Raw genomic sequence first — 15,457 nt, forward strand, 5'->3', positions numbered from 1 at the left:
TGTATTGGGTATGTAGCCCCACCCTCCCAGTGGTGCTTAGCCTAGGCTGATTAGCTATGCAGAATTCTTCTCCTAGAGTATTCTGGAAGACCAGCAGGCCCGTTGTGCCCATGATGCCAAGTGAGGCGACTTCATCAGAGGGCAGAAATCTGGGGGCAGCACCAGGCAGAAACAGGAAGTGAAGATAGTTCTGGGGCAACTGTACCTGGCTAACCTATACTGGGGGCAACTGTACCTAGCTACCAATACTGGGGGCACTAATAACTGCGTACGTTAAAAAGGGGCGCTGGGAAAAAAGGGCGCGGGGTTTTAAACGATAAACATGGATAACGTTTAAAAATATAATGTACTATATTTCGTTTAAAAATAATGTTTTATAAAGTTATAAATCATTAAATAATGTTCATGAAATCGGCAATTGTGAAAACGTTAATCTTCCGTTTAAAAAGTGAAACGTATAATAACGTTTAAAAAAAAAATTAGTAAGTAACCCTCCCTGTACCTACCCCTAACCCCTAGACCCCTGTATTGGTGCCTAAACCTAAGACCCCCCTGGTGGTGCCTAAACCTAAGACCCCCCTGGTGGTGCCTAAACCTAAGACCCCCCTGGTGGTGCCTAAACCTAAGACCCCCTGGTGGTGCCTAAACCTAAGACCCCCTGGTGGTGCCTAAACCTAAGACCCCCCTGGTGGTGCCTAAACCTAAGACCCCCCTGGTGGTGCCTAAACCTAAGACCCCCCTGGTGGTGCCTAAACCTAAGACCCCCTGATGGTGCCTAAACCTAAGACCCGCCTGGTGGTGCCTAAACCTAAGACCCCCCTGGTGGTGCCTAAACCTAAGACCCCCTGGTGGTGCCTAAACCTAAGACCCCCCTGTGATAAGCATTTCAAAAACATATTGTGCAGTTTTTCGTTTAAAAATAATGTAAAAAAAAAAAAAATTTGTACTGTTTTTCGTTTAAAAATAATGTTTGAAAAAAATATTGTACTGTTTTTCGTTTAAAAATAATATTAAAAAATTTATAAATCATTAAATAATGTGTAATCATGAGAAGCAGTAATAAAACATGAAGTCTCCGGGTGCCGCTTTTAAAACGTTATTTTTCTCCGGCGCCCTTTTTTCCTATCGGGCGCCCATTAAACGATATTTATTATGGGAGTGAATGGCGGCGCCCGATTTGTCCACTAGCCTCCTGCTCCCTTTTTTACTGTTACCCTAATAACTGGCTACCACCTACCTATACTGAAGGTGTTTTTTGGAGGGCTCACCGCAGCTATAACGTGCGGTGCAAATTGTCAGGTGCTGTGCGATCAATCCAATTTGGGGGGGGGGGGGGGGGGTGCGCATCCTCACAAGTTTGTCTCAGTCAGAAAAAAGTCTAGAACTGGCCCTGGAGACCAGGTATATTTTCACTGGCTTCGGAATTCTCCAAAACAAACATTCCGCAGAGCTGCACCTGACAGTACTAAAGATGTCCAGACCCGTGATAAATTTCAGAATGTAAATTGGAGGCAAACACTGACTAAATCATTTGTCTTTGTTACAGCTGATACAAATCCTGCAATAAATCTGCAGTGTGTCTATTTACTGCTTTCATGGAAGCAGACATAGGGTTAACATCATGTGTTTACAAATTAGCTGTGTCTACCAAGACATTTCTGTGCTGACACAGCTGAGAGATCCAATTACACTGGTGATTACTTAGTCACAGATTAGGGGGAATTAGACAGGCTAAACTCCCTAAATACATACAGGGTGCATTTCTATATATTTTCCTTCTGTCCTGTGCAAGAGTTCAGGTCCACTTTAGCCAGTTAAGGATGTCGCTAGTTGAAATCTACGCCGTTTTGACGCCGATGTGGCTGGCAGGGTGTAGATTTCAGCACCAACGTCGCGACTCGCGTGTTTTTCGCGATTTCTCCCTGCTGCAGGTCAGGAGCCGATTAAATTGGCTCCTGACCATGTCATCAATGTAAGCAACTCCCATTTAAATCGTCTCCTGACCGGCTCACAGAGCTCTGCCTTCATAGAGACGGCAGAGTGGGTGGCATGAGGTTCCCCGTCTGCGGCGTGGATGGCAGATGCAGCGGGTATGTGCGGCGATTCGTCGGTATACTGCCGTTTCTTGCCCCAGTGGTCTCTGGTCCTTAAGGGGGCAGGGCAGAGACCGCTGGAACTTAAGTGGTTAAATGTACTGAAAAGTAAAGCAAACAACCTAAAAAAGTGGTAAAAACCTTGTGAAGAGTTCATAAATGATGTGGATACCTGCTCTATTTCTTTGTATCATTAGGATGGGCGGAGCTAAGGCCCTTGGTGAGCACGAGGTATGGGAAGCTCCAGGGAGTAACAGCATCTGTGAAGGAAACCCCCAGGACTGTAGATGCCTTTTATGCAATCCCTTTTGCAAAGCCTCCAGTGGGTCGATTAAGATTTGCAAATCCGGAGGCTCCTGAGCCCTGGGAATCCACCCGAGATGCCTCTGAGTATCCCCCCATGTAAGTCTCTGTATTCTGGATCCTCATGACAATTCATGTATGGCTTGTTTTATTTTCCTTACTGATTTATCTCATATTTTGTGATCTGTATTTAGTGTGTTTCTCTTTAAAGTGAACCCGAAGTGAGAGGCATATGGAGGCTGCCATATGTACAGTATTTCCTTTAAAAAAATCCCAGTTGCCCGGTTGTCCAGCTCATGGCTTTGGCTGCAGTGGTGTCTGAATCGTGAACATCGAAAAAGGGCGGCTGGAAATTTGAGCGCCCGCAAAAGTCGATAATAGAATATTGGTAAATTTACTGATATTCTGCTACTACAGTAGAAAGAATGATAGTAAAATACTGGTAATAAATACCAACATTTTACCACAGCTTAACTTAACCCTATTTCCACACTGAATCCTCCCTCTCCTTACCTAAAACACAACACCTCACTGCTTACCTTAACTACCATCCCCAATGCTAACCTTACTTCTCCCCAACAGCTAAACTTAACCACCCCGCCGCCAATATTTTCAGAAAAAAGCAAAATCACAACCTTGGGCGCTTCAGTTTTCACTTGCTTGCCCGGTTGCCCCTTATATGGCCCAGGTGCCCATATTTCCCTGCACTACCGCTATTCACGGCTTTTGTCAATCTTATGGCCCAAATTTCCAGTTTCGGCATGGTTTTCCCCCACCCAAGCACTGTAAAAGAGAACCTGTAACTTCAAAAGTGCCACTGGGGGGTACTTACCTCGGGAAGGGCAAGCCTCTGGATCCTATCGAGGCTTCCCTCGTCCTCTTTTGTCAAACGATGGCAGCGCTCGAGGTCCCAGAATCCACAGCCAACAATTTGCAGGTGCAGCAGTGCCTGTAATATTTACCGTCCTCGGCTCCAGCGCAGCCGCAGTAGCGGCTCCCCGATCGGCTAAGGCGGAAACAGCTGAGCCTTATCAGGTCCGCTCTACTGCGATTGGAATCGGCTATTTCCGCCTTCGCTCAAGCCTCAATAGGATCCAGAGGCATCCCTCTCCCAAGGTAGGGGCACTTTTTGAAGTTACAGGTTCTCTTTAATTTAAAAATGAAGCCACCTAAAAAAAATAATATGTATATATATATATGTAGATCGCCTATGTAGATAGAAGGCTCTGGTTCTCATAGATTCTTCCCAGTCTTCTCATTCCACCGCTGGGCCCTGTTAGAGTTCTTCGACTAGCTTGGTCGAATATGCTTTTGGGAGTCCTCATGAAGGCTTTGGAAGTACTCGTATCCGCCACTATTTCTGCAGATGAGTGGGTGTAGACCCGCACATGAGCAGTATGGATGCTCCTGTCTTTGGAAGCACTTGGGTACTTCCAAAGCCTTCCGAGAAGTCCCGAAGGTTCAGAATTTAAAAGGGGGGCTGCAGTAGAACAAGGACACGGAGAAAGGACTTGGATGGCTCTATTGGATCCGGTACAATCTACAAAGGTGAATATCTAACTTTTTTTGAGCTAACTTCACATTAGCCTTAAACTAGAGTGACCAGATTTTTGTAGGCTCAACCTGGGACGGGGTGAATTGGGGGGGGGGGGGGGCGAAAAATTTGGTGTCTGCAGCGCGCGCGAAAAATGGGCGTGGTCATGACATTCTATGGGCGGAGCTAACAGAATGATGCAACAGCGAGGCATAAGAAAGCAGTGTTTACGCCGTGATGTGGTCAAACGTGGATTCACATCATAGGTGTGCAGAAACTGTGTGATGCTATTTAATAGTATGCCATAACCCCAAAGCAGCAAACACAGCCAACTATGACCATTAAATAATAAATGCAGCAACAGTTACCCCAGACACCACAAAATAAACGCAATGGGCAACATTTCAGCACAAAATAATCGCATTGCGGGCAACATGTCAGCATAAAATAAACGCAATGGGGGCAAACATGTCAGTACAAAATAAACGCAATGGGGGCAAACATTTCAGTACAAAATGAACGCACTGCGGGCAAACATGTCAGTACAAAATAAACGCACTGCGGGCAAACATGTCAGTACAATATAAACGCACTGCGGGCAAACATGTCAGTACAAAATAAACGCACTGCGGGCAAACATGTCAGTACAAGATAAACGCACTGCGGGCAAACATGTCAGTACAAGATAAACGCACTGCGGGCAAACATGTCAGTACAAGATAAACGCACTGCAGGCAAACATGTCAGTACAAGATAAACACACTGCGGGCAAACATGTCAGTACAAGATAAACGCACTGCGGGCAAACATGTCAGTACAAGATAAACGCACTGCGGGCAAACATGTCAGTACAAGATAAACGCACTGTGGGCAAACATGTCAGTACAAGATAAACGCACTGCGGGCAAACATGTCAGTACAAAATACACGCAATGTGGCCAAACATGTCAGTACAAGATAAACGCACTGCGGGCAAACATGTCAGTACAAAATACACGCAATGCGGGCAAACATGTCAGTACAAGATAAACGCACTGCGGGCAAACATGTCAGTACAAGATAAACGCACTGCGGGCAAACATGTCAGTACAAGATAAACGCACTGCGGGCAAACATGTCAGTACAAAATACACGCAATGCGGCCAAACATGTCAGTACAAGATAAACGCACTGCGGGCAAACATGTCAGTACAAAATACACGCAATGCGGCCAAACGTGTCAGTACAAGATAAACGCACTGCGGGCAAACATGTCAGTACAAAATACACGCAATGCGGCCAAACATGTCAGTACAAGATAAACGCACTGCGGGCAAACATGTCAGTACAAAATACACGCAATGCGGCCAAACATGTCAGTACAAGATAAACGCACTGCGGCCAAACATGTCAGTACAAGATAAACGCACTGCGGGCAAACATGTCAGTACAAGATAAACGCAATGCGGCCAAACATGTCAGTACAAGATAAACGCACTGCGGGCAAACATGTCAGTACAAAATACACGCAATGCGGCCAAACATGTCAGTACAAGATAAACGCACTGCGGGCAAACATGTCAGTACAAAATACACGCACTGCGGGCAAACATGTCAGTACAAAATACACGCAATGCGGCCAAACATGTCAGTACAAGATAAACGCACTGCGGGCAAACATGTCAGTACAAAATACACGCAATGCGGCCAAACATGTCAGTACAAGATAAACGCACTGCGAGCAAACATGTCAGTACAAAATACACGCAATGCGGCCAAACATGTCAGTACAAGATAAACGCACTGCGGGCAAACATGTCAGTACAAGATAAACGCACTGCGGGCAAACATGTCAGTACAAAATACACGCAATGCGGCCAAACATGTCAGTAAAAGATAAACGCACTGCGGGCAAACATGTCAGTACAAAATACACGCAATGCGGCCAAACATGTCAGTACAAGATAAACGCACTGCGGGCAAACATGTCAGTACAAAATACACGCAATGCGGCCAAACATGTCAGTACAAGATAAACGCACTGCGGGCAAACATGTCAGTACAAGATAAACGCACTGCGGGCAAACATGTCAGTACAAAATACACGCAATGCGGCCAAACATGTCAGTAAAAGATAAACGCACTGCGGGCAAACATGTCAGTACAAAATACACGCAATGCGGCCAAACATGTCAGTACAAGATAAACGCACTGCGGGCAAACATGTCAGTACAAAATACACGCAATGCGGCCAAACATGTCAGTACAAGATAAACGCACTGCGGGCAAACATGTCAAACCCTTGTACCCCATGCAGGCTTGTATTCTGAAGAGAATCCAGAGACCACCAGCGTAGGGCTCTGTCCTTTGAACAATACCAACCCATAAGATTAGGAGGTACTCTGTGGATGCAGGGGTGGCAATTTAAACAAGAGTAACATACTCACCTCCAGTGCCCAGAAGGATGTGGGATAACTATCACTACACATGTTGTAGCAGGTCTCAGAGGAACAGCTAATCTCTCCTTAGATTGTTTAATGCTTACTTAGCAGGGTGGATTCTACTCCCCCAATCTCCAGATTGTTCAGCTCCGTCTCGGGAAGCTCCACTACAGAAGATGTAATGTAATTATAACAATTCTTATAGTATACTGTTGATAAAAATGTTGTTCATATACTTCACTATTATTGCTTAACCCTCTGGGCGATACAATTATATCGCCCAGGAGGTGGCGCAGCACTATTTTTTAAATTTTTTTATTTTTTAAATCATGTAGCGAGCCCAGGGCTCGCTACATGATAGCCGCAGCGCAGCGGCATCCCCCCACCCACTCCGATCGCCTTCGGCGATCAGAGTAAGCAGGAAATCCCGTTCAGAACGGGATTTCCTGCTGGGCTTCCCCGGTCGCCATGGCGACAGGGCGGGATGACGTCACCGACGTCATGGACGTCGTGACGTCAGAGGGAGTCCCGATCCACCCCTCAGCGCTGCCTGGCACTGATTGGCCAGGCTGCGCAAGGGGTCGGTAGGGGGGGGGGGGGCTGCACGGCACGGCGAGCGGTGGCGGATCGGCGGCGAGCGGCGGCGATCGGAAGTTACACGCAGCTAGCAAAGTGCTAGCTGCGTGTAACAAAAAAAAAATTATGCAAATCGGCCCACCAGGGCCTGAGAAATCCTCCTGCGCGATATACCCCGAGCTCAGCTCGGGATTATCGCTCAGGAGGTTAATAACCTGTGTCTGTTTAAGCTTGGTCCTCATAATATGTTCTTTAATGTAAATCTATTACTTTATATGTAAGATATGTCATTCAATTGACTGATTTTTAAAGGACAACTGAAGAGAGAGGTATATGGAGGCTGCCATGTTTATTTCCTTTTAAGCAATACCAGTTGCCTGGCAGCCCTGCTGATCCTCTGCCTCTAATACTATTAGCCATAGCCCCTGAACAAGCAAGCAGCAGATCAGGTGTTTCTGACTTTAAAGTCAGATCTGACAAGACTAGCTGCATGCTTGTTTCTGGTGTTATTCAGATACTACTGCAGAGAAATAGACCAGCAGGGCTGCCAGGCAACTGGTATTGATTAAAAGTAAATAAATATGGCAGCCTCCGTATACCTCTTACTTCATTTCCCCTTTAATGCTTAGGACAATAGGAAACTTTAATGGGAGATTCATTTTTCAGTTTGGACACCCAGTGGCGTAGCTAAGGAGCTCTGGGCCCCAGTGCAAGTTTTACAATGGTCCCTCCAAGCACTCTATACATAACAATTGATACAGGTCAACAAAACCTGCCAAGGACAACTACAGTGTCTGAAGTACGAGACGGGGATGAGGAACAGTTTGTTAATGACTACTACTATTTAAAGGCAGCATCTATAGAAGTGATTATTATCAGCACGGGACCAATAAAAAGCTAATATTGCAGTTGAGAGATGGCCCCTTGGGGCCCCTCTCACCCGAGGGCCCCGGTGTGTTCGCCACCTCTGCATCCTCTATTGCTACACCACTGTGGATACCCGTATAATGGAAAATGTTTGAAGACTTGCTTTCTGTTCTGTGGCCTTTCAGGTGTTTGCAGGATGTGAGTATGTTAGATGAAATGTCCGTCGACTATAAAATTACTTTTAAGATGCCGCCACTCTCTGAGGATTGCCTGTACCTCAATGTCTTCACTCCGACCGACAGACAGAAGGAGTCAAAGCTACCCGTGAGTATCACAAGAACAACAGCAAGCAAGCAGCATTTATTGCACGTTATTGTTATCTTGTTTGTAATCTGGTCTTTTGCTGCTAGTGTTAGTTTTCTTCTATGATGTTCATAAAATATATATATATATACTGTATATTTGTGTCCAGGTAGCACGATCCAGAGCCACTTCCTGCTTGCTGTAGAGGCTGGCATGGTAAGCACTTGTTACAACAGGGCCGGGTTTCTGGAAAGGCAACAAAGGCCCAGGCCTTTGGTGGCTGCTGCCCAACAGGGCGGCTAAACATGGAAGAGAAGTTCCTACAGATCGGAAAGGAAGTTTCAAATGAAACAGGGAGGCTTCAAATGGGGAACAACTCATGCAAGAGGGGAACTATTGCCCAGGATCTATACATGAAAGAGAGGGACTGCTGTACACGGCTGTTACACATGGAAGAGGGGGATGCACATGAAATGGGAGGGGGCTGCTGTGCATGGAAGGTACACATGGTCAGGGCCGGCCTTAGGTTTCACAGCGCCCTGAGCGAAACCTGATTTTTGTGGCCCCCCCCCCCCCCTTCATCCTCTTCCCGAGTGCATATATACACACACACACGTACACTCACACACAGGCCCATATGCAATTCCCCTTTTCTCCTGAGATATCTGCTAGGACAGTGGTTCCCAACCTTTTTGACGTTGTGACACATCACACCACATTTTCAGATCTCTGTGACACGTCACATATATATAATAGAAAAAATACTATTAATAACCACAAATGGATGGAAAGAGTGCATTATCCTGAATACACTTAAAAATGAAGGGTAGAACCTTTCAGGAATATTAATAAAAACAATCAGTGGGACAGTTATCAGCCCCCCCGACCCCATTTAGAATGATAGCACAGCACTGTCAATTTGCACCATTATAGCCACAGTGTGCCCCCCCCCCCCAAACGCCCTCAGACTCAGTATAGGTAGGTAGCCAGGTATAGGTGCCCCAAGTATAGGATCTCATGTGTAGGTGCCCTCAATATAGGTTGCCAAGCATAGGTGCCCCCAGTATAGGAAGTCTGTTGAAGGTCACCATCCCCCATAGGTAGCCAGGCGTAGGTGCCTCCAGTATCGGTAGCCAGGTGTTGGGGCCGTCAGTAAAGGTAGGCAGGTGTTGGAGCCCTCAGTAAAGCTATAGGTGCCCTCAGTATAGGAAATCAGGTGTAGCTCAGTATAGGTAACCAGCTATAGGCGCCCCCTTGGAAGCTGGCGCCCTGAGCGACCGCTCCGGTCGCTCATATCAAAGGCCGGCTATGCACATGGTAGAGGGGGCTGCACATGGAATGGGAGGGGCTGCTGTACATGGAAGGTACACATGGAAGAGGGTGCTGCACATGGAATGGTAGGGGGCTGCTGTACATGGAAGGTACACATGGAAGAGGGGGCTGAACATGGAATGGGAGGGGGCTGCTGTACATGGATTTTACACATGGAAGGGGGGCTGCACATGGAATGGGAGGGGGCTGCTGTACATGAATGTTACACATGGAAGGGTGGCTGCACATGGAATGGGAGGGGCTGCTGTACATGGATGTTACATATGGAAGAGGGGGCTGCACATGGAATGGGAGGGGGCTGCTGTAAATGAATGTTACACATGGAAGGGGGGTTGCACATGGAATGGGAGGGGTTGCTGTACATGAATGTTGTATATGGAAGAGGGGGCTGCATATGGAATGAGAGGGTCTGCTGTACATGGAAGATATACATGAAAGAGGAGCTGGCACATGGAATGGGAAGGGCTGCTGTACATGGATGATACACATGGGAGAGGGGCCGGTACATGGAATGGGAGGAGCTGCTGTACATGGATGATACACATGGGAGAGGGGCCGGCACATGGAATGGGAGGAGCTGCTGTACATGGATGATACACATGGGAGAGGGGCCGGCACATGGAATGGGAGGAGCTGCTGTACATGGATGATACACATGGGAGAGGGGCCGGCACATGGAATGGGAGGGGCTGCTGCACATGGATGATACACATAGAAGAGGGGCTGCACATGGAATGGGAGTGGTGCTGCTGTACATGAATGTTACACATGGAAGAGGGGGTGGCACATGGAATTGGAGGGGCGCTGCTGTATATGGATGTTACACATGGAAGAGGGGGCTGCATATGGAATGGGAGGGGCTTCTGTACATGGATGATACACATGGAAGAAGTAGTGATATGTTTTCATAGCAAGAGTTTTATCTTATCACTTCAGTCCTTAAGTTATCACCTCTGTAGTTATTTACACATGCAGTAGATAGGGAGGGGAGGAGCACACGCGGGCAGATGGAAGCATGAACTATTCAGCAGATGGAAGCATGAACCCACTTTTGAACCACAAACAGCCGCAGAAGTGCCTTACCTGGGCTACAGAGAAGCAGCACTGGACTGTTGCTCAGTGGTCCAAAGTACTTTTTTCGGATGAAAGCAACTTTTACATGTCATTCGGAAATCAAGGTGCCAGAGTCTGGAGGAAGACTGGGGAGAGGGAAATGCCAAAATGCCTGAAGTCCAGTGTCAAGTACCCACAGTCAGTGATGGTCTGGGGTGCCATGTCAGCTGCTGGTGTTGGTCCACTGTGTTTTATCAAGGGCAGGGTCAATGCAGCTAGCTATCAGGAGATTTTGGAGCACTTCATGCTTCCATCTGCTGAAAAGCTTTATGGAGATGAAGATTTCATTTTTCAGCACGACCTGGCACCTGCTCACAGTGCCAAAACCACTGGTAAATGGTTTACTGACCATGGTATTACTGTGCTCAATTGGCCTGCCAACTCTCCTGACCTGAACCCCATAGAGAATCTGTGGGATATTGTGAAGAGAAAGTTGAGAGACGCAAGACCCAAAACTCTGGATGAGCTTAAGGCCGCTATTGAAGCATCCTGGGCCTCCATAACACCTGAGCAGTGCCACAGGCTGATTGCCTCCATGCCACGCCGCATTGAAGCAGTCATTTCTGCAAAAGGATTCCCGACCAAGTATTGAGTGCATAACTGAACATAATTATTTGAAGGTTGACTTTTTTGTTTTAAAAACACTTTTCTTTTATTGGTCGGATGAAATATGCTAATTTTTTGAGATAGGAAATTTGGGTTTTCATGAGCTGTATGCCAAAATCATCAATATTAAAACAATAAAATGCTTGAACTACTTCAGTTGTGTGTAATGAATCTAAAATATATGAAAGTCTAATGTTTATCCGTACATTACAGAAAATAATGAACTTTATCACAATATGCAAATTTTTTGAGAGGATCCTGTATTATGCTTGGTGTCTCTCCCTCTCTGTGTGCCTGCTGTGCATATTTTTCTCTCTATACAGAGTGCCCTTCTGCTTAAATTAGTAAAATTGTGTTCTGAATGCATGGGGTGCACGTTGTCTATAATTAGGCTCTACACACTTATGCAGCTACTCACCCGGATACAGTTTGTGCTAAGAAGCACTGCATTTTTCTCCTGTGTACAAAACTGTAAGCTTATTCTATGGCCAGCCTCTCCCATTTATATGTTTGCAACTAGTGCATATGCAGAGCTTTTGTTTTGGATTTAAGGTGTGTTTGTTGTTTTACCCTTTTTACAGTATACTGTATGTCTAATATAGTAAAAAATAAAGCAGACTGCTAAGAATACATCACTTTACATTGTGGTCTGTTGTAACACTCAGCACAGAATTGTTATTAAAGACAGAAGATGAGCTTAGTGAGTTGTGGCTGGCCATTATCTCCTTGGAGAAAAGTAAAGAGAAAAAGTAACGAAATGTGGCCCATTGTGTGTTTTCTTTTAGGTCATGTTCTTCATACACGGGGGTGGACTGTTGGTCGGAGGAGCCAGCCTGTATGACGGATCCGCCCTCAGTGCCTATGAGAATGTTGTGGTGGTATCCATTCAATACAGGCTAGGGATTCTGGGATTTTTTAGGTAATTTTTACCTTTTTTATTTACAAGTTTGATGTGAAACTCATATCAATATACGAGGGGTTATCATAAAGTTTTACTTATCACCTGGAAGTTATTACGGTTGTAAGAACCTTGTCTTCCAGCGGCAGGTCCCGCGGCGTCTCCGGCGTGGTCCGGGCGAGCGGCGGGACTCCTGCGCTGGAGCCTTCCGACAGGTCTTCTGCACCGTAATCCTCTGGCGGCATCCCCGGCATCCCTCCGGCAGTGTCTTCCGGGTCGCATCACGCACGCGTGAGTCTGAGTGAGCCTTATAGACTCAGGAGGAGGGTTTAGGCGGCCAGCAGGGGGATGTCCTTGTGACATCACTCAGTGAGGGAGTGACTGCTATCTTGGAGACTGTATTTAAGGCCAGTGTCTTCAGTCATTCACTGGCCTTGATACTAATCAGTTCGCTGGTTCTTGGCCCTAGCTAGCTACCTTTGAGCTACATCATATATAGTGGTACTCACCATATATATGTACTCCAGTTAGTCAGTCGTTGTTAGTGATCATTGATAGCTGTAAATTGTAATTTACTAGGAAAATCATATCTATTGTTTATTTATGTGTACCGACTTTTGCCTGCCTTTTGACCCCGCTCTTGCCTTACGATTCTGGACCTCAGTCATCTGATTCCCGTTATCGACTCGGCCTGTCTCTGACTCAGTTATTACCTGATCCTTGTAATTCGACTGACATCTGATATACGTGTATGACCCTGCTCGATTTGACTACGATTTGTTTCACGATTCTGTACCTCAACAAACTTGTGCAAATTTGGATAGAGGCGCCAGGCAGGTTAAAATGATCTAAAAACAACTAAAAAGGAGGAGTACAGGTGGACTTACCTCCTGAAATGGTGGACAATCGAGATTGTTCAAATCGCAAATAACAATTTATTTTGGCACTCCGCAATGCGTTTCGCAGGTAAAACCCGCTTCATCAGGCAAGTAGTGATGGGCGAACACCTGGATGTTCGGGTTCGGGAAAGTTCGCCGAACATGGCCGAGATGTTCGGCATGTTCGGGCCGAACCCCGAACTTCCCGAACATCCCTATTTTGGGGGCCCTATGGGGTCGCAGGCATAAGGGGGGAGCATGCCCCGATCGCGGGGGGGGTCGGAAATTCCCCCCACCCCCTCCGCTAGCGCTCCCCCCTCTGCCCGCTTCCCCATTCAAAAGTTTCAAGAAGTACCTGTATAGCGGATGGCCTGGCAGTGGGCGGCACTGTGGAGTGAGGAGGAGGAGGAGTCCGGAGAGTGACGAGTTGAGGGAGGCCGGGCAGCGGGCGTGAGGTCAGAGAAAGGGCGGAAGTTCCGCCCTTTCTCTGACCTCACGCCCGCTGCCCGGCCTCCCTCAACTCGTCACTCTCCGGACTCCTCCTCCTCCTCACTCCACAGTGCCGCCCACTGCCAGGCCATCCGCTATACAGGTACTTCTTGAAACTTTTGAATGGGGAAGCGGGCAGAGGGGGGAGCGCTAGCGGAGGGGGTGGGGGGAATTTCCGACCCCCCCCGCGATCGGGGCATGCTCCCCCCTTATGCCTGCGACCTCATAGGGGGGCCGTATTGCGGCCTGTTCGGCCGAACAGGGCCCTGTTCGCCCGAACAGGGGCCCTGTTCGGCCCTGTTCGGGGGCATACAGAAGTTCGGGGCGAACCCGAACTTAAAAGGCCGAACACCATGAGGTGTTCGGCCGAACTCGAACATCACCCGAACAGGGTGATGTTCTGCAGAACCCGAACAGTGGCGAACACTGTTCGCCCAACACTACAGGCAAGGAGTGCAAGCTCAAAAAGGTCCAATAGTGGCAATGCGCCTCTCGACAAACTTGTGCACAAGTTCTGACTGAACCAGACTATTACCTTGTATTACTGTTGTATATTATCTGTACGTTTCCTCATCACGCACCAGCGTGACAATGGTATAATGATGATATTTTGTCAGTGTCAGCTAATTGTAGCGATCATTCTGGAAAACTATTCATGATGAGCTGCGCACGTCTATGGTGTCTGCACGCTGGGCTCCACATTTGCTAAGTAACCCCTTTCCAGAAACAAACATGGCATTATTTTCAAGGCTGACGTTGGCAGGTAAGGTTGGAACAGGATTTTTTGTGGTCGGGCACTATTACCCTGTAGATGTAAGAACTTTATCATACTGCGAGGCTCAGTCTTTTCCATCTCACACTTTAGTCAATGCTACAATCCGCTGATTTTCTCAACATAATGCATTTAAGAGCCACTGCCAATGACACTGACACAATTTCATCAATATACCATAATAACTTCCAGGTGATGATTAAAGCTACACGATACCACCTCATAAGTTTGGTAATTGCCACTGTTAAACCTGATCCCCGGGCCAACTGCTAAATACATTGTAGAAATAAAGTGTGTGTGATATGCAGGGCCGGATTTGTACTCTTTACTGCCCAAGGCCACTGTCACCAGTCACCCTGCTTCGGTATAGGTAGCGAGATGACCCCTCCCCTCTTCCTTCCAGTATAGGAAGCCAGATTACCCCTCCCCCCTTCCCTCTAGTATAGGTAGCCTGATGAGCCCCCCAGTATAGGTAGCCAGATGACCCCTCCCCCCTTTCCCTCCAGTATAGGTAGCCAGATGACTACCTTAATCCCTCCTTTTGCCACCCCCCCCTTCAGTATAGGTAGCCAGCTCATCTTCACACTGCAGAAGCCATCTGTGTCACTCATTTCTCCTCCCATCTCCAGTACAGAAGCTTCCTCTTCCTTTCTGTCTCCAATGCTGCCCAAGTCCATAGCCACTGGCCACAATGCAAATGTACACAGAGAGCAAGATGGCTGCTTCACAGGTGGCTAGCAGCAGAGTACTGCGGTCAGGTGCTCGCCTGATCTCCCTGCATTGCAGCATTTGCAAGCCTGCAAATGCTGCACCAGTTTAGCCTGCTGCTTTGGTGCCCTTGCCCTTATGGTGCCCTAGGCCATGGCCTAGGCGGCCTTGTCCTAAATCCGGCCCTGGTGATATGGCATCCTTGGGACTTGGGAGGAAGCCTGTCAGCCAGTCTTGCACTGAGGTGAAACATTGCACAGCCAACACTAAGAGCTTACTCAGCAGCCGACATACCCCAGAGCATCTCAACTTGGGCAAGACCTGCTGATTTGATGGTGCAGCCCTGTAGTGACTAACTGATCATTTATGTAAGTCATTTTCTTCTTGTTTTCTATAAGCAAGTTCACTGTTTGGCAGTTATGCAATATAAACCGATTGGCTTTCAGTGCATCCATTTCTCTGCGAGCCACAATCTGCTGCATGAAGGGAATCGTAGGTTGATTATTTCAAGAGAAATTCAAATGATGTTAACTGTATAGAACAATGTCTTAGGAAAGACTTGAAG

General features: G+C 47.2%; 1 protein-coding gene across 1 annotated transcript in view; it reads left to right on the plus strand.

The window, feature by feature from the left end:
- The window catches only part of LOC137538591 (fatty acyl-CoA hydrolase precursor, medium chain-like), a 65,993-nt gene that overhangs the window by 5,749 nt on the left and 44,787 nt on the right, over positions 1 to 15,457 (plus strand). The window contains exons 2-4 of the mRNA XM_068260859.1: positions 2,291 to 2,495; positions 7,979 to 8,117; positions 11,933 to 12,066. Coding sequence (XP_068116960.1) covers positions 2,291 to 2,495; positions 7,979 to 8,117; positions 11,933 to 12,066 — 478 coding nt within the window. The remainder of the gene's footprint in view (positions 1 to 2,290; positions 2,496 to 7,978; positions 8,118 to 11,932; positions 12,067 to 15,457) is intronic.

This window comes from Hyperolius riggenbachi, chromosome 11, assembly GCF_040937935.1.
Source record: "Hyperolius riggenbachi isolate aHypRig1 chromosome 11, aHypRig1.pri, whole genome shotgun sequence".
In the NCBI taxonomy this organism is placed as follows: domain Eukaryota; kingdom Metazoa; phylum Chordata; class Amphibia; order Anura; family Hyperoliidae; genus Hyperolius; species Hyperolius riggenbachi.